This window comes from Muntiacus reevesi, chromosome 2, assembly GCF_963930625.1.
Source record: "Muntiacus reevesi chromosome 2, mMunRee1.1, whole genome shotgun sequence".
NCBI classification, from domain to species: domain Eukaryota; kingdom Metazoa; phylum Chordata; class Mammalia; order Artiodactyla; family Cervidae; genus Muntiacus; species Muntiacus reevesi.
The window spans coordinates 108,595,606-108,621,722 of NC_089250.1; the positions used below are offsets into that span (position 1 = coordinate 108,595,606).

General features: G+C 34.0%; 1 protein-coding gene across 8 annotated transcripts in view; it reads right to left on the minus strand.

Annotated features, from left to right (window-relative positions):
• The window catches only part of PPP3CB (protein phosphatase 3 catalytic subunit beta), a 47,285-nt gene that overhangs the window by 5,826 nt on the left and 15,342 nt on the right, over positions 1 to 26,117 (minus strand). For 3 of the 8 annotated variants that reach the window (XM_065922612.1, XM_065922608.1, XM_065922615.1), the window contains 10 exons: positions 23,565 to 23,676; positions 21,618 to 21,763; positions 21,220 to 21,359; positions 21,035 to 21,112; positions 20,835 to 20,929; positions 17,932 to 18,057; positions 10,210 to 10,287; positions 5,003 to 5,029; positions 2,868 to 2,952; positions 2,044 to 2,141 (listed from right to left, as the gene is read on the minus strand). In XM_065922612.1, the coding sequence (XP_065778684.1) occupies positions 2,044 to 2,141; positions 2,868 to 2,952; positions 5,003 to 5,029; positions 10,210 to 10,287; positions 17,932 to 18,057; positions 20,835 to 20,929; positions 21,035 to 21,112; positions 21,220 to 21,359; positions 21,618 to 21,763; positions 23,565 to 23,676 (985 nt within the window). The remainder of the gene's footprint in view (positions 1 to 2,043; positions 2,142 to 2,867; positions 2,953 to 5,002; positions 5,030 to 10,209; positions 10,288 to 17,931; positions 18,058 to 20,834; positions 20,930 to 21,034; positions 21,113 to 21,219; positions 21,360 to 21,617; positions 21,764 to 23,564; positions 23,677 to 26,117) is intronic. The other 5 variants (XM_065922614.1, XM_065922611.1, XM_065922613.1 and 2 more) reach the window with 3 other exon arrangements.

Consider the following 26,117-nt stretch of genomic DNA (forward strand, 5'->3'; position numbering starts at 1 on the left):
CTCTATGCCAGGAATAGACAGTATCTCAGTAAAGCCCTCTTTCAATCCTTCCCTGCAGTTGGGGATGATTTCAAAGTTGGAAGACTGAGCTTCAGGCTGCATGCAAATTATGAATAAACAGAAGTGCTGAGCTATCAACAAAGCATGTAATTAGCAGGTGCTAAGTGCAAAATCTGAAAGGTCTGTTGTGGATACTACATAAAAGTAATATTATACCCAAGGACAACTGAGAGATGACTGTAGTTTAGATTTATTTAAGTATGAGACCCTTCTGGGTTTTTTTTCCTTTTCTGAACAAACAGGAGGAAGTGTACAACAATTTTCAAGCTATTGAAATTCATCCTTTTCTATTACTAGATTTATTGAATGTTTAAGATCTTAATTTGTTTTAATGAAATTCTTTTTAGCTAATTTGCCTAATGCTTATAACATAATAAGAAAAATGAAAGGCAAGAAATATAAAGAGAATCAAAGCACATTTTTTTAAATAAAAAAAAAACCTTGTTCAAAATGAAAATTTGAAGTTATAATTTCAAAACATACTTGTATATCTCACATATACCAGTGGTGGTAGCAGACAACACAATAACATATAAATAGAACATATATAGGCTACAAGTAGAAATTATTTGTCTACAGAAAAAAATTCTTTTTATTTATTTATTTAAGCATTTATTATGAGACTAAGTGAAATGAAATTATGAAAAGTCAATCTAATTTAAATTTATTGAAAAATTAAAACTTTCCTGTTTTCTTGCCTTAAAAAATTGACTAACTACAACACCAAAAAGATACTGTCAATCATCACTAACGAAAACATCAGATCTGTTGCTTCCTGTCTTAATACAACAATGACCCTTGGAGGGCTGTGGTTACAATAAAACATAAAGTAAGGCTTTACATATCACATTTTCTGCTTTCCAACCAAAAAGGAAAGAAATCTAGACTTGGAGTTACTGTGTATAGACTTATAACATTCATATCACTTTCTTCTATTTAATCTGTAATGGGCTTTCAGAAAGTCAATCCAGTATTTACACAAATATTTACGCCAAAAAAAACTTGTTTTTCTTAGTATAAAATATTCAATGAGCCAGATTACAGGAATGCTTTACGTATAATTCTTTTTATTTTCATGCAAAATAAAGGCACACTTAATAACACCCTTTCAATTTTGACTTACAAGATTTAAATTCAACCCCTTATAACAATGACTTAATATCTAATGTTACATTCACGTTTAGAATGCACAAAGCACAGCAACAAATGCAGCAAACCTTAAAACAAGGTGCTACAAAGTTGCCTCTACATCAAGACAGATAAAGTGCCTGATAGAGTAATTTAATTTAACATACTTTTACAGACATACAGCTAACCTAAAGAAAGACAGACAGATTTAGGAAAGCAGCTACATCTGCAGAGGAAGGAAACAGCATGTTACAGACAGTCAATTATACATAGAACATTTGACAAACACCACAGAAAACAAACTTTGGCATCATTTACCAGGGTACAAAACCTTGCACAAATGTTTTGGCAAGTGAAGTGCGTAAGTAATGTTCTGGGGCTCAAGCAGATTGTTAATTCTAAAATTAACATCTGAAAATATAAGCATGGTCTAATACAATTACATAAATTAAAAAGATAAAAAATAAGAAACTTGGAATTACATTTCCATTTTAAGTAATATGAATATCCTGATTCACATTCTGAAACTGAGGCTTTAAAAAGAAAAGGGTGCATTAGACAAATTAATAAATATTTCAGACATTATGATATGAGTTACTCCCATATCATTTCATGAAAAGCTGAGAGACTGATCATTATTTTCAACTGAAAAGAATATTGATTCTATCAATTTTCTGCCCTGGTCAGGTTCTTAATCAGACACTACCTATCATACAGTATTCTGCTTGTGTCAGCTGCTGAGACAAGAACTAAAAAGCAGAAAGAATTCCCTGCATGCATTATGTGTATTGTTAGCAAAAGAGTGAGGTGTGCCCCAGTCCATCTGAGGCACAGCAAGTTGCATAACATCATTACCACTTTGCAGGGTCTGCCGTCCTCCAGCCAACACTCCACTAGGCAACATCCCTGTGGGAGTCAGGCCCTTGAGTGTCAGCACACTTTCACTCTCCTCCCTAGAGCAGAGAGATATAACAAAGATCAGAGACTTCCAACAAGTTTCTAGTTAAAAAGAGGGAACAGGGCCCAGATGAAGGCCATGCATATAGCTTATCACATTTGCTGCTATTACTATATTTTCCTCAATTCCAAGATACACATTTTTCCACATTCTAAATGTTTCAGATATGAGGGTATGCTGTGCAGCTGAGACATATATTGTTTTCCTGAAAAGTTTTATTAAATATATGTGAGATAGGTATAAACAGCAATAGGTATTGCAAAATTGAGAAAATATGGTATTTCATACGCTTTAAAGATAAAATGTCTGATATAAGCAGACTCATTCGCATGCACTCTTAAACCTGGTCTTCCTGAATTAACCCCAGGAAGACAATTTGGGGCTCCAGCATAAAGGAGTTCCTTTATAGATGAGCAAGTTCATCAGAAACACTCTAAAAAGTGCCCCCTCCTTCTTATTCTGCTCTAATCTTCAAGATACAGATCTACTACTTTCATCACAGAAGGATAAGACATACCAAAGGTGAGCAACAACAATCAAGGTGTCAAAAATGCTAATTTCAAAGAGACTTGTGTTCCCATTTTCAACATGTAAATATACAACTTCTTTACAGAAAGAATGCTACTATATTGTTTTTAGATATCCAATAGGACACTGTGTGTAGTAAAGCACAATAAAAGTGATTTCTGCAAAACAAATCATTGGAAAAATGTATCATTACCTGAGAACAGAGAAGACCCTTGCCATCTTGCCAATTGCTCGAATTTTATTTCTTATGATTTCTTTCCGGGCTGCAGCTGAACCTACTTTCAATGGAATAAATAGAAAGAAAGACTCAAGTTTAGGGCATCCATACTTATACCATCTTATTAGCCTGTTACACGGTCATCTGAACCAACACCAAGCCCCCTCTCACCAGCTCACATGGAGACTAGATGAACTCATGCCAAAAAGCTTCTCCTTCAATGTTTAGCTCAGCACTGGTCTAATATTTGGATCTGATACAAATACAAGTGAAAAGTAATCCACAACTTTGACTCTCACACTACTGACTAATGAGTAAAAGAGCAATGGAAAAGAAACTAGAGTCCAACCCGTACCACAAACCAGAGGACAAAAAAATGGTAACATTCCTACAGGCTGTTTAACTTTCATGAGAGCCTACAGCATGCAGACTAGCAGACTAGAACTGGTAATAGCCTATAGCCTTCTGCTTGGTTAACATAAAAGCCTTTGACATGCAGGCTCGAAATATGCCATCATACTATGACAAAAGACGCTTCCTTGCTTGAATTTGGTCTGAAAATGTGATATGAAGTGACTACTGGGCCCGTGACCCAGAACTAAGAACCATACCCACATTTCAACAATGTAAATCTCAACTTCATGGACTAGAAATCCTTTAAGGTCATGCAAATACACACAAGCTTTCACATCCCTAGGTGAGTATGACATAAGGAGAGTGACAATGAGAAAAGACTCCCCAAAAAACATGGCTAAAGAATCACTAATGCTTCATCTCCAAAGGGTTAACTGCACTGCCTATCACCGATACAGAAGAGGATATATCAAAATAACTGAATATATGCCTGAAAAAAGACTCAAAGGCTGTTATCTTCCTTCCCTTGGCCTCCAGAAAGAACAACAATCTCCGTCCTGTTATCTCATATATAGCAACTAGAATCACTCTGGACCCAAGAGTGTGGTTCCTTAGAATAGTGCTTCAACATGATGACAACGCACATATGGAAGCACCATAGTTGAGGAGAAGGTTAAGGAAAGGCTAAAGACACTAGACCAAAAGGGGCCTTAGGTATATGGAGGTCGGAACCACCACCAGTCTTTTGAGCTACAGCATCTCATTTAAAATTCAAGCAGTCCACAAGTACATATAATTAAAAACTAAGATGGTGACTGGACCTTACTGTAAGTAAACAGAAAAAGAAATTTCAAAGATGAAAACAAAGGACATATTTTAGAGAAAACAGGTTGCACAACCATGTTTATGATGCTCTCAGGGTAATACTATGAGCAATGAAGCTACAGCTTTTACAAATCCGAAATTGTGTGGGTACCATGGTATTACACAGGTATTTTTAAAATGCCGAAAAATTACTTAAAGTTTCAAAATCACAGAATATTAGAATTTGAAGAGACATTAGAGATACTGCAAAACTCAATTTCCTCACTTTATAGACAAAGAAACTAACTTTACTAAGTATCTCGTCCAAGGACATAAGGATAAATCTGATTCTCTTCAAATAAGTTAATATAGATACTTTGTTTTAAAATTGATGGAATTTTTTAGTTAGACTGGAGGAGAGGAGTATGGGGATAGGGGAGGATGGCTGTAAGGAGATACATTCATATTTTCAGCTTTAATTATATCTATAAAACTGAATGATATGTAAACTATACTTATTTCAAATTAAAAATTCACTGGAATATAAAAACACTTTACAAATCAGGATTTTAAATCAGTCTACAAACACATCATGCATAATAATATTAAAGTAAATGTCCACAGTAAAATTACTTTGGGGAATAAGACAGACAATCAAACACCCTAGTCATGCAGGGAAGAGTACAAAACATTACAAATAAGCAAAAGAATGAAATTTTAAAACAAGAGGAATGAAAAAGAGGGAAAAATATTTCCATGCACAGAAAGACAGATATCTTGGAATATGACTTCTAAAAACACCAAATTCTAACTTATATAAAACTTAAACTAAATTTGCACAAGGCCCAGAGGACTCTGCATAAATATACTCAATGAATGCACTAACTTACATGGACATGAGAATAACTTATGAAGTCATATTTCAAAACGATGTTACTCTGTCTGGTCTGTACCTTTTTTATTGCCATATATGAGCCGTTCTTCAGATGGAGAGTCCAGAAAAAAGGAAGTGAATGATGGAGAAAAGGTGGTTGAGACAAATAAAAAGATAGAGATTTAACTTGGCAGTGGTACTGAAGAATGAATGTAGAAAGAAAGGGAGAAAAATGGAGTCCCTCATACTTGAAATTTGAAAAATGTAGTACTGTAGATCTGGCAAATAAGGAGGGATGCCACTGGGTAGAGCTCTAAAGGAAAGATTTCTTAAAAGATATGTGTTCAGAAGAAATTATGGACAGAATGACTATAATATTTGATGAAAGTAGACAAATTAGGGACAGAAAAAAACACGTGAAAACACATAAGACTGATAAAAGACTGTGCTAACAACAATCGCACATTTATATTAATACCCCTAAGGAAATGTGTCACCCATGGAAGTATGTTAAGTGAAAGGTAATGACACAAATGAGATACAAACTCATGTGGTTCTTCAAGGACACCAAATCTGCAAAATCTGTAGCATACACAGAGAAATGTAGGTAACTTTATAAACTACCTCGATGAAAAACCTTACCCACTCCCAATAAAGAAAACGCTAAGCCTCCCACACTCCATTATAACAGAAGCCTACAATTTCTTTAAATCAGAATTGTGGAACTTTTGCACATACTCAGGATCAACAGTATGTGCTATCTGTTCCCAATCCAATCTGGGAGTTTGAGGGACATCTTTTTACACAAATAGCAACAGACTGTTTCAACAAGTAATAGCTCTAAGAGTAGGCAGCAGAGACGTTTCATTTGAGCTTTCCATTGTAATGCTGACATACATGATTCCATTACAGGAAATGCAAAGTTTTAGCTTAGTAAAACTATAACACATATGGGTTATCTATTTCCTTTACCAAACTCAAGACAAATATAACTGAAAGAAACAGTATTCATTCTAAATATCCTAGAAATCAGTCTTCAAAAATTCCCTTTAATGATTACATAATACCTCTAAAAGGAATGCTATATGCATATACAAATGCCATTTATTTCTGCAAATTTTTGCCTTAAAAAATAAACCCACAGGTATATTAAACAATACAGAATACCAAAGTCCATCACTTAAGAAGAAAGAGTCATGCCTTTGGCCTTGAATATGCAAAAACTACTCTTTTCTTCCTCCCACTCGGAAATCTCCAATCCTACTCTTCCCCTTTCCCCATAGAAAAGCTAAACTCTTATTCTGCCTCTATAGCAATCCCCAACTCAGTAAGTTTTCTTCCTAAATCAGGTTTCTCTGCAGGCTCAATCCACAGCATAGTTTCACTGCTGAGCAGGAAAAGGAGAGGACAGAAGGCATGTTATCGTGGTCAAAGGAAAGGAAAAAACATGGAGTCGAGGGGAAGAAATAAGGGGATATGAATAAGTAAAGGAAACAAATGTAGCTCCAGTAGCTCTTTTCCCAACCCACCCTAGTGTCTATCCTAAACTCCTTTCCTTTCCTCCATTACTCAAGGTTCTTTCTCCTTCAAATCACTCTTGTTCCTAGACAAACTCCCAGATGCATATCCTCAAAACTTTCTTGGAGTCCCTACTCTTAATACTTGGTAGTGCAAAGGTGAAGCAATGTGAAGTAACTGCACCTGCTATGTTGGCAGCGAAGGGAGATCTATTTCTAGTATGCAAAGTTGGAACTCAGTGTATTTTCCCAGAGAAACACTGTCAAAAATGGTGCTTGTGTTCAGATGCCTAGTCGTGTCTGACTCTTTGCGACCCTACGGACTTGTAGCTTGCCAGGCTCCTCTGTCTATGGGATTTCCCGGGTAAGAATACTGGAGTGGGTTGCCATGCCTTCCTCCAGGGGATCTTGCAGACCCAGGGATCAAATCTGAGTCTCCTGCATTGGCAGGAGGATTCTTTACCACTAGCACCACCTGGAAAGCCCATAAATGGTACTTCCCAATTTTTAAAACTACTTGAAGAGTGAGGAAGAGTTTTCATCCTCTCTATTCCCTCAACCTATGGAAGAGAAGATTTTGAGAAGTTAGGTTACTTTCCTAAGATTACACACCTAGTATAATGGTAGCATCAAGACATATGAACCACCAATCCTTTTCACTAACCTACAGTGCCTTTTTAATGATCAAATTTGATTCACCTCTGGAGTGTAAGAATGATATAACAAGTAGATAAATAAGTATAATTTTTCATTGATAGAAAAAAATATTGATAAAATACATAAATTTCATTAGAAGGAATATAATAAAAATTTATATTTATTCGTGGTTGAATTCCCAAAGACAATTGTGTCTGCTGCTGCTGCTAAGTCACTTCAGTCATGTCCAACTCTGTGCGATTCCATAGACGGCAGCCCACCAGACTTCCCGGTCCTGGGATTCTCCGGGCAAGAACACTGGAGTGGATTGCCATTTCCTTCTCCAGTGCATGAAAGTAAAAAGTGAAAGTGAAGTCGCTCAGTTGTGTCTGACTCTTAGCGACCCCATGGACCGCAGCCTACCAGGCTCCTCCCTCCAGGGGATTTTCCAGGCAAGAGTACTGGAGTGGGGTGCCATTGCCTTCTCTGACAATTGTGTCTATCTTCATATAAATCATCTATATCTAAACCAAGTACTATATTAGACTTAACAGAGAACAGAAAGAGGACTAAAGGATCACCTGTCACTACTTCTATTTAACACTATTGATTCAAATTTTTTAAGATTCAAATTTTTAAAGAGAAATAAAGGATAAAAATGTAGAAAATAACAGTATCAGCCTTATGCAAATGACATTTGTTAAAGTTATGAAAAACAAAATAGAAATTATCGTAGGAGGTAATTCTGCTGATCGAACTTGTTGAACATAAGATAAACCCAAAAATATATAATTATACAGTTAGAAAATACATTAAGAGAGATACCAGTTGCAATAGTAATTAGAATACAAAATAGTGAAATATTAATTTAACTTGGTAATAACAGATTTTTTCAAAGAAAAAACACATAATTTTAAATAAAATGATGATATACGAAATATATTCAAAGGAATAATTATAGTAAATGAATTAACTATATAGGGCAAAAAAATTTTATCTTAGTTTAGAAAATTATACATTATTTTTAAAAAATTTTCTAGATTCAGATATGGATAGAATGTAATGCCAATTAAAACTCCTACTATAAAATGAACAGCAGAAATCAATGAAATTCAAGCCAAGAAAACAACAGAGAAAAATCAACAAAATCAAATACTGGTTCTTTTAGAAGTACAAATAAAATTGATACACGCCCCCACCAGCCAGGCTAAACAAGAAAATAAAGATTTTTTTGAAATTTATTTTTAGAAATAAAAAATTGGTTATTACTACTGATTCATAGATATCAAAATAATAATAAAAAATATTATGAACAATAAAAAAAACCTCTTACTGGATAGTTCACAGAATTTGATATTAACAAAAAAACTCTACTGAAAAAAATTAGTGGGATATGCACAAAAATTATTTCATTATATTACTGATCATTATATCAGTATCTATAACACTGTGAACTAGAATCTAAAGCTAGAACTAATCTTACAACAATAGTGGCAGAACAGGGAAAATAAATAATTAAAACTATTTAAAAATTCTATGGAAAAGACAGATGATGAAATATGTTAGAACTAAAAACTTCTCTACAAAACATCAGAAAGAGAGAATTAAAATAAGGAAAACTAAATACTACTCTTTGAAGCTTATTATCTCCCAAAAGAGAACTAACATATGTTAATTTATTTCAGTTAATGAAACTATAAGCCAGAGTAAAAGGACTCGCTGCCTGCCACCAACAGATGGCAACAGCAGACATGTGTATATAGTCACTCTGTACTTTGAACAAACAGAATTAAAATTGTGTTTTAAGAACTGAACCTGTTTGTAAGTAAAGATATTTCTAAATAGCTTTATTCAGATTTTACTTGTTAAGTGGTCACCTGAGAGGAAGTTTACACAGCTAGTAAAGCAGATTTCTTCCTTAGCATCATTAGAATTCAAATAAACAAAAATTAAGCCAACGGTAACTTACTTCTGTATAGTCATCAATTAAAATAAGTAAAAATGACCAAAACCCAATTAGGTGGGCCTGTGAAAAAAATAGGTCTATGGATTCACTGCTAGAAACACTTCATATTGGTCCAATTCTTATGTAATCTGGCAGTTCACAGCTAAAATAATGAAGCTAAAATTCTTCATACTCATTAACTCTGTAGTTTTCTTCAAGAAATTTATTCCAAGAAGGAAAATTAAAATTATTGTATGACTATGTTTATTGCATGCTGTTCACAATAGAGATAATTTAAAGCAACCCAGATGCCAAACAACATTAACTACAAAGATTATGGTATAGTAATATATAAAAATATGCAAGTGTCTAATTTTACCACTACGTAGACCATGTTTAATACATGGCAACAATTATATACTGATTAAAACTATGAAAAACATGCTGCAACAAAGATGTGAGGGGTACATGGAAGGAAATAAAAAGTTTTCAGCTTATAAATTGTTTATATTTTTTGCTTATCCAGTTAATTAACTCAATAAATATTTAAGCTCTAAATAAGATCTTCAAAACATAAAAAGAAAAGTAATTTCACTTCTATTGTAGTAGTTTATACTATAAATGTGCATTAGATACACAGGCTGGCTGTCTCACATATGAACTAATAACCATGTATAACTTTGTTTCTATGAAAAAAAAAAGGGCTTTCTGAATCTCAAACTAAACTAACAAGAAGTTTCTTAGAACATAACCACTCAAAATTGGGAACAGCTTATTTTGATTTTTGAAAAGAAGAAGTGACAACACCACTATGTACTCAGGTATATTTCTGATGCACTAAGAATATAGTACCAATGAAACAAAAAGCATTTTTATCCTCCCTTCTCTAAGTAGTGTCCATATTCATGAAGAACCACATTCTTTTAGCACTTCAATTTTCTTTTCCTTCTGTTCTCTTTCAAATTTCCCCCTTTCCAAAATTCATTTTCTTCCCCATATCAACAGAAAAAAAAAAAACCCACTAAATTTGTTTTAAAGTCTTAAATAATATCTTTAAAAAGTGACTTGTCACTTATCAAATAGTATAGCCATTTGAGAGCAATGACTATAATTTACAAGAGTATATTGAAATTGGGCAGTTAAACAATACCACTTCACAATAAAAAACAGTAAAATAAATAGTCATACCATCAAACTGGTCTTCGCCTTCAGTCATAAGTTCATCATCAGAGCAAATACTCAGAACGTTTACCAACATTTCTGTCACTATTAAAAACAAATGTTACACATTAGCTGATTATATTCAATTCTCTATATGTACACAGGGCAACCATGTATATAAATGATCAAATGATTTATAATACAAGATTAACACATTTAGATAGAAGAAATGATGTAATTAAAAAGCTATATAGGCTTTCAAACTGAAAGAAATCAAATGGCTAACAGGCCTGAGAGATTCTTTATGGAGTAAGTAATCAGGTCCCTCAGAGAAAAAAAAAAAAGCAGCCCCCACAGGGATAAGTACAAAGATGAATAACATCTAAACACATACATTAATTTTTCATTATGGATACAACATTAAGGAGTAGGAAAAAAACAATGGCACAGTTTGAATTGTTTCAAAAAGTTTTAGCATTCTATCTTTTAAAACCTGGCTCCAGCAATTCCCCTGAAATTTAACCATAAGACTACTAATGACTGTCTAACAACTAGAACTGACGGTTCTTTTTTAGGCTTAATTCTCCTTCATCATTCTGCCTTCTCTTTTCCCTTAATTTCCAGGATTCTCTACTCTTCTGGTTTTTCTACCTTTTAGACATTTTTTTCCTCCGAATCTTCTTTTTATATGTTCAATCTCTTGGTGATTCTATCCGTTCCTATATATTTTCAATATATTTTCAAGTATCACCTTTTGAGGATGATTCTGAAGTCTTTACTGCCAGTCTCTGTCACTGATGCTCCTGCTGCCAAGTCACTTCACTCGTGTCCGATTCTATGCGACCCCATGGACGGCAGCCCACCAGGCTCCCCTGTCCCTGGGATTTTCCAGGCAAGAACACTGGAGTGGGTTGCCATTTCCTTCTCCAATGCATGAAAGTGAAAAGTGAAAGTGAAGTCGCACAGTCGTGTCTGACTCTTAGAGACCCCATGACTGCAGCTGAGAGACCCCATGACTGCAGCCTACCAGGCTTCTCCCTCCATGGGATTTTCCCGGCAAGAGTACTGGAGTGGGGTGCCATTGCCTTCTCCAATTGCCAGTCTCTACCTCCCCTTAAATTTCTGGATTTCTTTCCTGGTTTTATTGTCAACTGTTTCACACAATCTGTATATTGTCTGTTTCCCCTACTAGAAGGAAAGCGTTCTGAGTTCAGGGTGTTGTTCTGCTTACTGCTGCCTCCCCAGAGCCATGCACATGAGAGGCATCCAGTAAATATATGACAAATGAGTAGATTAAAAAAAAGAAAGGTACAAGCAAATTTCAATTAATAAATAAAAATGCCTATTGAGTAGTAGCCCCTGGATATCCTGACAACATCTAGAAATGACCACAGTCAAAACAAAATTTAATACTGTACCTATTGTTTCTCCTAATAAATATATTAATAGCATACGATGTGCCAGGCACTGTGCTAAAGCTTTGGGATTCAGATATAAAAGGTTCAGTCTTGACCCTCCAAAAGCTTACTAACTACTAAAGGATACAGAGTTATAAATATATATATATATGTATATATATATACATAAACTATCACAAAAATGCGATGAGCACTATGCTATAAGTATGCAGAGTTATGCACAAGATCTGCTAAAGAAAAGTAGGTTTTTGGTTTGGAATAGAAATTTGCCAGGTGGAGGTGGCAGATAAGGTATTCTAAACAGAAGTCAGAAAAAGTATGCAACAGTCAATAGATCAGTGGAATAAAATTAAGGAGTCCAGAAATAAAACAATTCAGTGGGGAAAGGATAGATTTTTTTCAACAAACAGTGCTGGGACAAGTGGATATCCACATATAAAAAGATGGGGATAAAAGGATCCCCACTTTACAGCGTGCACACACACATACACACACAGAGAGTAAATAAAAAAGGATCAAGGACCTAAACGTAAAAGGTCAAACTATAAAATTTTTAGAAGAAAACACAGCGGCAAATCTTAATGAGCCTGATAATAGTTTCTTAAATATAACACCAAAGCACAAGCAACCAAAGAAAAAATAAAAAGGACTTCGTCAAAATTAAGGACTCTTGTACTTCAAAGAATATCACCAGGAAAGTAAAAAGATAATTGACAGAACAGGAGAAAATATTTGCAAATCATGTATCTGATATGGGACTCACCTTTAAAATATACAAAGAACTCTTATAATTCAATAGTAGAAAGACAAATAAATCATTTAAAAATGAACATTTCTTAAGACATGCAAATGTCAAATAAGCACATAAAAATACACTCAATGTCATTATTAATTAGAGAAATGAGATACAATTTCATATCCAGTATGATGGCTATAATAAAAAAAAGATTTCAAAAAAAGTATTGGCAAGTATAAGGAAAAACTAGAAACATTATACACTGCTGGCAGGATTATAAAATGGTATAACTGCTTTGGAAAATAGTTTGGCAGATCCTCAAAAAGTTAGACATAGAGTTATCATATCATCCAGCAATGCTATTCTCAGTTACATATCTAAGAAGAATGAAAACATATTGCACAGGAATATTCATCACAGCATTTTTCATAGTAGTCAAAAAGTAAAGAGTACCAAAGGTCCATCAGCTGATGAACGGATAAACAAAATATGGTAATATCCATACAGCAGAATACTATTTTGTCATAAAAAGGAATAATATATTGATTCAGGCTACAACATAGATAAACCTTAAAAATATTATGGAAAGAAGTCAGTCACAAAAGACTACATACTGCATGATTCCATTTATATGAAATTTCCAGAACAGGAAAACCTATGCAAACAGTAAGTAGACAAGTGGTTGCCACATCTTCTCTGGAGAGATGTGGAGGGAACTCGAAACTGCTAAGGGACACAAGGTTTCTTTGGGAGGATCATGAAAAGGTTTCAAAACTGATTGTTGTGACAGACACACAACTCTGACTATACTAAAAATCAGTGAAGTACACAATGGAAATAGGTTAATTGTATGGTATTTGAATTATACCTCAACAAAAACAGTTATGAAAAAATAAAGAAAAAGTATTAAGGCATGAAACTTGAAAGAGCATATACATACAGTACATTCAGGAAGTTGGCTGTGCTATTTCATGGCTGGAACATAGAAAACATGAAAGAAAACAACAAAAAATTGAAGCTGAAGAGAAACTAGGCAAGGTCCAAAGACCTCATGTGACAGGTTAAGGTTTATCTTGAAAGTTACCAGCGTCATTTACCATTACTAAACACTAGCTTCTACATGTGTACTGCTTTCCATCTAGAAACTGCTGTGAAGGAAAGGCAAGAGAATCATAGCATAATAGTGGCCAATGAAAGGTATCAGACAGGGGAAATGTTATTTTTTATTTAAAGATCAGATATATCTGAACAATTTACAAAAGAGCTTAGTAAAGAGAGTCTGAAGATATAGAACACCTAAGTAATAAAGTAAGTTTCCTGAAAAAACAGAAGGATAATGGAATAGAAGAACAAGTTAGAAACAGTAGCCCTGGATGGAAGAGTCACATCTTCAACAGGCTAAGAATTCAGGATGAGTGCAATTTATCAGGATGCTCTAGTGGTTAGGAATTCATGTTTTCACTACCAAGAGTCAATCCCTACTTGGGGAACTAAGATCCCCATCACCCCCCTGCAAAAAAGATGAGTGCACTTTAGAAAGCAGAGAAAGCTTCCATAGATGGTATGTGTTTTCTCTGACAGTAAGGGAAGTGGCTAGAAAAAGAAAATGTTTAAGTTACAAAAAAGAATTTTAGAATACATCCTGGTGGCAATGAGTGAGGAAGGAGACTAGTGACATAATGATGTTTGGGTACTACTGAGAGCCTAGCTAATACTAGAAATCAAAGGGTGATACCAAATTATTGTTGTTGTTGTTGCTGTTTAGTCACTAAGTTGTGTCCAACTCTTTTTTGTGTGTGTGTGTATGTCCAACTCTTTTGTGACCCCACGGACTATAGTCCACAAGGCTCCTCTGTCCATGGGATTTCCAAGGCAAGAATACTAGATTGGATTCCATTTCTTTTCCCAGGGGATCTTCCTGAACTAGGGATCAAACCCACATCTCCTGTATTGGAAGGCAGGTTCTTTATCACTAAGTCACCAGGGAAGACCCAGGCTATATAAATACCTCCAGTAGCACTCTATATCCTGACTGTAAAAATGGAGAAAATGGATAGTTAAGACTTTACTGGGGCTAAGATTTATAGGACAAAGTAGAAAAACAAGAGAGAAAAGAGTTTGGGGATGTGTTAAGAACAAAGAGAGGCAAAAGGACATCAGATTAAAAAGAAAACAACACGGTCAAAGGCCTAGCAATCCCAATGAAGATAAAGAGCAGCTCTAACTGAAGTGAGGGATTGCTAGAAGAACAGGAGTTCTCATCAGAACTCACTATCTGATGTTAATGTCACTATCATTATCACACTCAAAACATCCAAGCCATCTTCAATCATTCCCTCCTCTTAAACAAGCAATCTTGTTAAGTCTCACTGATTCTACTTTTACAGTTCTTAGAGTTCTCCCATGCTTTCCATTCCTAATGTTAACAGGGCTTCATTATGTTTCTATCTGATTCTTGATGAAGTTTCACAACAGGTCTTCCAATCTCTAGTCTTTCTTCCAGTTCACTTCACCAGAGTAATTTTTCTAAACGACTATCATGATTATTTTCTGTTGCAGTTACATCCCACCATTTATCAAAGTTCCAGATTCTCTGTTCAAATGATCAAAATCCTCCTGATCTAATTTTGACTTTTGATTCTTTTTCTACTACTATCCTTCATACATTACTTTCTAATGTATGAAGAGGCTTCGCTGGTGGCTCAGATGGTAAAGAATCTGCCTGCAATGTGGGAGACCCAGGTTCAAACCCTGGTTTGGGAAGATCTCCTGGAGAAGGGAATGGCAATCCACTCCAGTATTCTTGCCTGGAGAATCCCAAGGACAAAGAAGCCTGGCAGACTACAGTCCATGGGGTTGCAAAAAAGTCAGACACGACTGAGCGACAAACATTTCATTTCATCTTTCATACATTACTTATTAATCAAATTGAACTCCTAAACATTTGTCAGTGACCTTATGATTTCTTCCTGTCAGACTTAGCCTTGGGAAGTACCTTTTCCTAAAACTGTCTTGCTCACATCTACCCACACAATTCCAACATTCTTTAACCCCCAGTTCAAATGCTACTTTAATCTCTCTGACAGATAGAATCTCCTTTCTCCTGTTAATTCCAAAAAAAAATCTGGTAAACGAACAAATCTTACATATATGACCGTCTATGGTCGATCACACCACACTGGATTCTCTGAAACACAGGTTCTTAAATTGGGGCCAATAAACCTGACAGCATTACCAATTCACTTCAGATCTATGAGCATCCTCAAGATGTTACATATGTAAAGACTGTACATGTATTTCATACATGAAATTTTCTGGGCGGTGTAAAAGTCTCTAACTTTCACCGCATTCTCAAAAGGGTTTTAATCTTATCTCTGAGATCCATTCTATAATATTTATAGATGCAAAAAATAACAGATCTGATTCAAAACAACTGAGGTGTGGGAAAGGGAGCAGTGGATGGGGATATAAATGACACCGTATTGGCCATGATTTGATAACTATCAGAGCTGACAGTTACTTGGTATTACTATGGTACACAGTAATTCATCATATTATTTGCTTTACCTTTTATATGCTGCAAGTTTTATAACATAAGATTTTTTTTTAATGAAATAAAAAGTCCACAAAAGGTTTAAAAACTACTTTCATCTAACTTTGGGATTAAACCAGCCTCCAAGGAAGCCTCTGGCTAGGTTAGTTGCTTCCCAGGGACTAGATCAGAGTCAAACTGGTTTTCTCAATGTGGAATCCAATGAAGAGTCATTTGCAAAATTTCACACCAAAAGAAAATTCTTCATTAGAATGAAGAAGTAAATAGGCTATTTAAAGAGCTAACATGTATTAAAATGGAAAAATATGCAAAGAGTGTAAGAAAATTTTCTTACTGTGCTGAACACTGGTTAGAATTCTATTTGTGTATAATGTTCAAATCTGAAATTCTGATTTTAGAAAGATATGAATAATTTAGAGAAGATCCACAGAAAAACAACAAAAATGGTCAGATAGTTTGAATACTTCCTCACAATAGCTAAGATGATGTAGAGTGGAAAAAAGAACAAAAGATCACTTTGTAGCAGACTTCAAATACAGAGCACTGAAAGAAATCCACTTCCACTTCTGAGCGATCCACAGAAACTAGATTGTTTTCTCATCTCTCAAAAGGAGTTAGACTACATGATTGTTAAGATCACTAGGAGATCTATAATTCTGTCTAAAACCAGGGCAAAAATCAGATACCCTGGTTTTTGACAGGTGCATTAGTTGAGAAAACCTATAAACTTCTCTTTGCTTGAATACTCATAGCATAAACATTTAGATTAGATATAATGAACTACTTCCTTTTTCGTGGAGGCATCAGAAAATCAAATTAGAAATATCCATTCTCCTCCTACCTATCTTCCCTGCTTTCCCTACCCCCCATCCCACTCATACTACATTATAATAGTTGTGTTGCAGTCTAGCCTGGAGGCAGGAGAATAAACAAGATGAATTCTTAAATTCCCTTTAGCCTGATGAGGCTATGATTGAACTATTTCTCATATACCAAAGATAGAAGGTTATAAGTGTAATGCATCCCTTGCACCTAAGCCCTTTACTGGCCCCCTTCTCAAATGCTAAAGTGGGTAATTCTATCTCCATATTAATGTTGACCTACGGAGTAACTGATGAAGCCCAAAGGGAATCTGCAAAAAACCTGTTGAACATACAGTTTAAGTAGTAACTCTGAATTTTAGGACCAAAAATGCCTTGGCAGAAGTAACATATCTCAGGCAGAAAGGAACATTTTGTAAAATAGAGGAGGTGAGAAAAAATAGAGAGGGATATAGAACAAAATGTTTTACAATCATATCTGTACTTTAATACTCATATTTCACATATGGAAACTGAGGTGTTGCCTCATGGGAAAATTAACACTAAAATGAAAAAAGAAGAATATGATAAAGTAAGGAAGTCTTAAGAACTCTACAGAACTAAAATAAAAGACAAAAATAAAACCTCTTAAATAGCATTTATGCTTTTTTAAGCACATTAAGTACATACTAATAGGAATCTCTAAATTATCAGGAAACCATTACCACTAAAATTATATACATATACATATTGCTCCATATAGGAGAAGCAATATTTGATCAGAACCTGAATTTCTCTTTATCATTTCTGACAGTACAGAGCTGCTACAAAATGACTAATACTGCCCCAAATGAAGGCTATTAAATTCTCCCATGAATTGCCATGACATCCCCAAGAGTAATGGTAAAATATGCAAAAGCGTCAGTTCCAAAGCAAAGCCATCTCTCCATTCCTTCATAAAAGATTTAAGCTAAAGAAAAAAAGAAAGAAAACCCAACAGCTGAAGACAACATCAGGCTATTTATAAGTCTTCTCCCAGTCCCCCAGACACCCTCACATGGGGGCTGTAAACAGCTAACTAAAATATCTTTGAGGCTCTCATATCCACACCCACGGACATAAGCAGAGCTGTAGCCACAGTGAAACTAGACTTCAGCTCCCTTTAGCAAATAGTATGTGCCTGCAATAGTAAACTGGAATAAATATAACAGTATAACAATTTTTTTAAAATAAAAATCATACCTTTTTCTCCAACAAACGGTAAAGACCATGTGAAAACATCCATAAAATTGGGCAACCAGTAAGGATGTGGAGAACAGTTAAACTGTCGAATATTCATCACATTATTTTCATACTTTAATACAGCAGCTGCAAGATAAGTTTGAATGTCAATGTAACAATTTGTCTTTAGCTCCAAAAGTCTAAAACACATAAAAGCAGAAAAAATATCTTTTAAGGGGGGTGGGAAGTCAAGGGATGAGTGGAATGAAGGATAGTAGAGAGAGGTAGAGGTAGGAACTAATTTTTAGTAGTAATACACTTTTTGCTTCCAACACAGTTTTATGTAGAACATAGTCAGATCTTTACTACTTATTATTAATGAAATTCCCAATCTTTCTAGAATGCTTATTGTACTTTATAATCCAATACAAATAATCCAACATGCACGTTTACTAAATCCAAAATTGTGAGAACTCAGTTTTTTTTAGGAAACACAGAAGAGCAATGAGCAATTTTCTAGGTCTAAGAGTTCATACAAGTTGGAGGAATTTAAGAGGGTCTTTTAGTTGCAGGCAACCTGAAAAGGACAGCTAAAAGGAAATAAAGCAAGAAAAAAAAAACACACAGAGAAGAAAAAGAAACAATTTTGAACATTTTATTTATGAATGTAGGAATGTATTTATTTCATGTATTGGAAGAAATCAAGTGAAACTACTACAAAGAAATATTTCACTTCATTTAGAAAAAAATTCCATTAAAGTATCAAGAGAAAAACTCAAAGGTAACATACTCATCTCAATTTCAAGTATCTTTCTAAAGTTTCATAAGTTGATATAAATAATACCTTAAATTAACCTGATAAAGATTTCAGTCACTGGTTATATTATTTTATGGAACACTGGATTAATGGGCTAGATTCTAATCTAAACTACAGTACATACCATACGCGTAATAGTAAATTATTTAACTAATTTGTTTCTCATTTATAAAACAGGATTAAAATGTTCACCCTGCCTATCTCAGAAGTTTAAGGTCAGAGAATATAGTTCACGTGAAAGTACAATAAAGTATAAAGTGTTTGGCAGATACTATATAGTTATGTGCTTACTTTTTTTTTCATTTTAATGTAAAGCACTGAAATATATGTATTAAATTCCATTATTTGGGATTCTAGCTAATATAGAGTCAAAAGTAATACACTTGTTTCTCTGATGAAATTCCCATGAAATAAATGTATTTCAAATTTAGTCTCAGAAATTAAGGACTGATACCAAGCTTTTAGTTTAAAAAAAAGAGAAAGATAAAGAATCTAGAAAATTGCCCTGTAGATGGAATGAAACATTACGAACATGTCCTGTATCATGTAAGCATTCAAATTATTAACACTATGTACAGAACCAGCACTATCAAGAGACGTTTGATTTTGACAAGACAGACTGAATGGTTTGAGTTTCTTTTCGGAGTACTAAGAAAAGTATCCTTTAATCTCCTGAGTTAAACTGACGAAGGACAACCAGTATTGCAGTAATCAAGTGAGCACTGAACACTAGTTTCTTTGATACTAATAAAGGGAGGTTACAGGTACAAAGTTAAATGTAACAAATCAATTTCGAGAATGAAGTCCAAACTTAGATATATTTTTCTTTAAAAATGAAGTCTGCTTCATTAGGTATCTTTATAGAAGTTTCAAAATTTATAAAACAAGATATAATTTAAAAGATTATCTTAGCACTGCTATAATCAATCCTTGGTGGCATTATTGTTTCTAAGGACCATCAACTTGGTTAATCTCAATGGTACAGTTGTTTTGGTAATTAATATAGTATGGAGTTCTTACAGCATACCCTGTATCCAAGCTATCTGATAGCCTGCTACTGCTACTGTCTGATCTCAGGTAAACGTTTTAACCTTTTAACTATCACCTATAATCTTCCAAAAACTCTATTTTGCTCCTCTTTTGAACTTACACCACAACCCAAATTTAGCAATGACCTCATTAAATGTACTTTAAAAAATCTTTAACCTTCTGTTCTTTCCTCCTGGCACAACCACTCCTGTCTGACCTTGGGAACTATGACATAGTCAACTGAATTCCTGACATGTCAAGACAGCATAGGAGCCGGCTTCTTGATTTCCTCTTCTGAAAATGTGAACTGCCTAAACATACTTTAGCTCATCTTCAATATCCTTGGCACACACTTAACTAGATTAAGATCCTTTGGTATTCTCTCTCAATGAATTATGTTCCAAGTTAAAGGAAACCCAGTTGTTACAGACAGATCAAATTTGGAGGGAAGGAGGTGGAACATAAACCACTAGAAAAGAAGGTAAATTACAAAGACATAAGAAAAAAAAGGAAGAAAGAGCAGTAAAAAGAAAGGAAAGGGAAGACTGTCTTCCTGAAAGAAGGTCGGATTGAATTAATTAAAAGTTCAATTACAAATCATCATGGGGCAGTGGATATAAAAGTAGAGAATAAGAAAGGAAAAGAAAACCTACATCAGTAAACATAAAACAAGAAACATGATAAACAATCATACACTTCAAATACATGAAATGGTCAAAGGAGCAGCAGCAGCTTTATGCAAACAAGAAAACATTCTCTTGATTATAAGAGAAAAGATTTAAGAAAGGGGAGTTTGAGAAAATCATGTGCATTCTTACTTGACAGAGTTACCTCAGAACATTCTTTCACAGGCAGTTTTTGTGAATGACAAAGTTGTGAAATGGTAACATATGACTTAAGTTTCACATTTTGGATTTTCATTTCTTGTCCTCTCCCCTCCCTTATATCTTACATTTTTTCATAAAGAGACTTGGATAGTTACAGTTTCAAACAAAGCCTCTTTTCTACTATATTTTCAAAAAATAAGTCAATTAAAATACTAAATTGTTTAACAATTTTTTTATCAACAACATCTTACCTTTATTATTGTAGACATCTAAGTAATTAGGTGCCGAAAAAATTGTTATTAATGAAGGGAACCCTGTAGTTTGACTTTTTCTGTACATTCTATAGCTGCAAAACAAATAACTTAATATGCATCGTAAAGCATCATTCATGGTTACTAAGTTTGATTTGTACATAAGGTGTTAATTTAGGTCAGGGAAACAGAATTCTTACCCTGCATCTTGAGCTTCATGAGCTCTAATAATCGATAACAAATTATTGTTTTGCAAAAATTCACACACTGCTGGATAGCTGTGGGGAAAAAGAGAAAATTAAGTAAAATAATGATTTTCTATATAATGAAAGCATATGCTATTTTAACAACTAAAATGAGATTAAGCTTGAATATTTTTCCTTACTTATAAAAATAAGAACATCCTCGAACTGTATTGTGACTAAAATGTTCCTGTGATTTTTCATTTCCAAAATCTTCAGAAGGATCGGACCATAGCAAGTCACACATTGGTCCAAATGCAGGTGGCTCTTTGAATCTATCTAACTGTGAAAGAAAAGAAACAAAGAGCAGAAATAACTTGTCAAAAGTGAGAATGGAATGGACAAAGGAAAGTGGTACCAACCTTGAAATCTGCATACTACACTGTTCTGAACGGTTAGAAGATATTTTCTTAAAATATCAGTATATTAATTTTTACCATTACCTAATCTTGGCAGTGAAGAGAGGTTTGAAGTTTCTAGTCTCTACTCAACAAAATGCTATAAATAGGAATCAACTCTTGTTACTAAAATATATACTCACTCTCCTAATATCATCCAGTGTGTGTATTTCTGGTGAAAGTCCACCATGAACACAAAGAAATTGTTGGTTTAAAAGTGCAGCAAGAGGCAAGCTATCAAAAGCTTCCATACAAGCTTCATAAACTCTTTCTGAATATTTAATTTTACCTAGAGAAAGAAAAAATTCAGTAATTGAAAACTGCATAATTTGTTAATAATTTAAAACATATACATGCACATATATAAATGACTATTAAAACCAAGGCAAAAAATTAAAGATATGGATAACAGCCAAGTGGTAGCCAGGGGTTCAGAGTTGGTAAAGGGGAGAGTACAAAAAGGCAGCAAGGAGGAATTCATGGGATGATACTTTTCTGTATTGTGACTGTGATGGTACACAGCTTTAATCATTTGTTAAAGCTGAGAACTAAACACTTCAAAGAGTAAATTTTACTGCATAAAAAAAATTTTTTAAAAAAAGGCCAGCATCTTACTCGATAAGAGTCAATAAAGATAAGCAATGTTACAGTACTTACAAAGACAAAATATTTGCTCTCTTTAAATTTATTTTGTATATGCAGCAGATAGTCATAAAATATTACTAAAAGTAAATAAGTCAAATCTCTAAAAATAGCTCAACTCTTTACCTTTATAGGCCAAGTAAGGCAAAAATTGTATAATACTTAAAGGTAAATAGTGTTAATTATTATTCTACGAGTCAGTGACTACTTTTTTGTTACAGGCAAGACTACTATAATATCACAACAAAATTCAAAGTCCATCCAAATTTAAAAAAAGAAAAGATCTTATTCCTATTTTGAGGACCAGGGTTTCCTTTAGCCTACAATGAACACTTAAAATGAGCAGCGAAGCAAGAAGTCAACATAACACAAGAAAGACTCTACCAAATTAAACTGTTATCTACTTTTAAAAGTCTGTCATACGTATTCCTTTGCACCTTTACTTTTAAATTCCTGGATATTTTATGTTTTTAGTGGGATTTTGCTGGACGGCTTTTTACTTGTATAAGAAAAAAAGAATTCAGTTCCTATCTCACTGCTTAACATTGTAACATTCAAATATGAGAAGATCTATATCCAGCAATCAGAGATTGTAAACTAGGTCTGATGACAGACCTGTTTTCCAACAATGCAGTTTAATAAAAACTTTAATTTGATTGCTTTGAGGTCAAGCATGCACTTTCCAGGCCTCATCTTATATTCATTTAAGTTACCCACCTGATCTTTGAAGTTATATCAGAGTTTGTCACTTCTGTCACTACCTGTCACTAGATTGATCTTTATTGCATCATGTTTCGCGTCTCAGTAATTCTGAAGTTATTTTCTAATTTTAAATCTTAATTCTAAGAGTTAATATAGCCATGAGCACTAACAAGTACACAGCTAGCAGATGTGAGAAAAGGTCAAACTCTACACTATATGATTGCTTACAACTATTAGATTACCACAGCCATAAAAATTTAAGAGAAATGGGATAAATATTGTAGACTAAGGCCTTCAATTCATCAAGTGTGTGCATAACACAATCTGCATAATTAAAAAATATATAAAACAATCTGCAGTGATGACAGGATGATTAATTTGCTAAGAATGTTCATGGGAATGTCTCAATATAGGTGGAGAGAAATCTCCAATGCAACATTTCTTTTCACTTGGTTCATATTCTTCCTGTTAGAAAAAAATAACTCTAAAATTAAAACTATACACAGTGCTCAAAACTGTTCCTAAGTACATATGTAAAAATCCAATTTAACAGGAAATATTGATATGAGAACATCTGAATAATATTAAACACTAGAGAATGCTAGACAATCTTCCTGAAAGCTTTACATGTTTGGACACAAAATCTGTTCTTACATGTTGCACTGTAAAATCTTTAAACTCTTACTACCCACGTCACTCTAAAAGAACCCTGAGGAAGTGAAAATAGTTCTCATGGCAGTACTCACATTCCTGCTTAAAGGTAAAATATTCAGTAAGGTGTCTGCATTCATGGTTGCCTCTCAGAAGAAATAATGTACTTGGATATAGAATCTTCAGGACCCATAAATATAAGACACACTACAAAAGAAAATGTTTCCAGTGAATTAATCTTATATTTTTGTTTAACTAAGCTGTTTGATCTTTGTTTCATTTCATCTAACCCTATTACCCTTATAATTTCTATTACTCTTCATTAATTAATTTTATTATCTTTTTCTCTTTGTCCCTTACTAAAACATAAGCTCCATGAAATTAGGGACTTTGTGGTCTTATTCACGCCTGATTTACCACTCAGAAAAGTACCTAGCAAGTAGTAGAAGAGAAGTAAATATTTGTCGAGTAAATGAGTCAAATAATTTAATTACTTTAAATTTACAAATTGTTTGCTGTAAAAACAATTAGCAGATTGGTCTCCTCCTTAGGTATACCAATAAGTAAAACAGTAACAATGTCAAAAATAATAGCAGCTAATATTTACTGAGTATTCATAATATGCCAAGCACTAATTATTCCTCAAACAATCCTATGAAGTATGTAATATTATCTCTGTTTTACAAATGAGCAAATAGAAGCAAAGAGCTTAAGTAACTTGTCCAAAATCACAAAACCTCTAAGTAATGGAGATAGGATTCTAATCCTCTGATCTTAAGCATTATGCCATGCTGCCTAATGAAGAGAAAAGTCATGTTTTATGTTTACTTTGTTAGTTATGAATGCTGCCTTATCTAATTAGGTGCTTATTATCTGAAACGATTCAAAGACAATGCAATTTTAAATAAAAAGAATATTAGAACAGCAGCTATTTTTCTCTAAATACACCTAACATAAGAAAGAGACTCACATTTCACTTATTTGGTTTAAAAAAAGGAAAGACTATTTCATATGTAAATAAGTTTGGTTCACATGATCACATAGAAAAAAGAAAATACAAACTCTATTTATTTTTTTGGCTGCACTGCATAGCTGCAGGTCTTGGTTTCCTGACCAAGGATCAAACCTGGGTCCTTGGCAGTGAAAGCATGGAGTCCTAACCACTGGACTACCAGGGAATTCTCACAAACTTTGTTTTAAACCAGTTAAGGTATACTGAAATGTGTTAAACAAGTTAAGGTTAACTGAAATGTGTAACACATTTCATTTTATTCACAAGAAAAAAAATAATTAAGCCTGGTAAGTACTTAATAAATACCTGCCCTTTTCACTTATTCCGATTCTTTATTACTTTCCAACAATAAAATGAATTAAAAGAGTCAGCTACAGGGACTTCCCTGGTGATTCAGTGGTTAAGACTTATTACAGTGCAGGGGATGGGGGTTCGGTCCCTGATGGGGGAACTAAGATCCCATGAGTCAAAAAAACCAAACAGAAAACAAAAACAAAAGTATAACAAATTCAATAAAGACTTTAAAACTGGTCCACATCAAAAAAAAAAAACTTTAAAAAAAAGTCTTGTTTAAAAAAAAAAAAGTCTGCTACAAAACCCTCTAATACTAAACGCTCTGTTACCAACTAAGCTTCCTAAAATTGTTCTATTGTTTCTGTCAAAAGCCCCAATCTTTCTATCAAGAAGGGCCAATTTCTAGCTTTCTTAAAGGCTCCAAGGGAAGACTGAGAGGGGCTGATGATGACACTATGAACAGAAAGAACAACTCAGGATAATAAAATTCCCAAGGGAATTTGGATGGACAGAGCCCTGAGCTCCCTTTCCCACCAAGGATCCTAGCATACCTCAGAACGGAGGTTGAAAACACTAGAGGAGATATAAACAACAGTAACTGGCATAGAAATTCATCAGGTAAGGTTTCAATATCTAGTGGAGGACATGGTTAAAAGCACAGGTTCAAACTGCCTAGCTCCACCACTTACTAACAATATGACCTTGGGCAAGTTATTTAACCTTTTCAAGCCTCAGGCTCCTCTATAAAATGGATAAAATAACAGTACTTACCTCATAACTTTGTTGTAAAAATTAATCAAGTATGTTAACTGCTTAGAATATGCTTGAAACACATTAATGCTAACACACCTATCTATTTGCGGAGCTTCTACTCAACAATTTAACCTCTAAGAATTTGTCCTATGGAAATAACTGGGCAAGTATATAAAGACGTATAAATAATATGGTCCACTGAAGCATCAATTGCAATGGCAAAAAACTGGGAACACCTTAAATGCCTAACAATAAGAATTGATTAAATTGACTGTGACTAGTTTAGTCGACAGAATACAATGCAGCTATTAAAAATGATGCTGTAAATTTATAATTGAACTGGCATGACATCAGAGCATAGGAATTAATAAAAAAAGGAAGCTACAGAACATTATAATAGGAGTTCATTTTCATTTCAAAAAAGGAAAGAAATGCATATATTAGAAAATACAAATTGTTCTATATCTTATTTTAATTTTTATAATTAGAAAAGTAAAAGAAGCAAAAAGAACAGTCTACTATTAAGTGATTATAAACAGGTCATTTTAATGCCTCTCAAGTTTTTAAAAGCAGATTAATACTTTCAGAA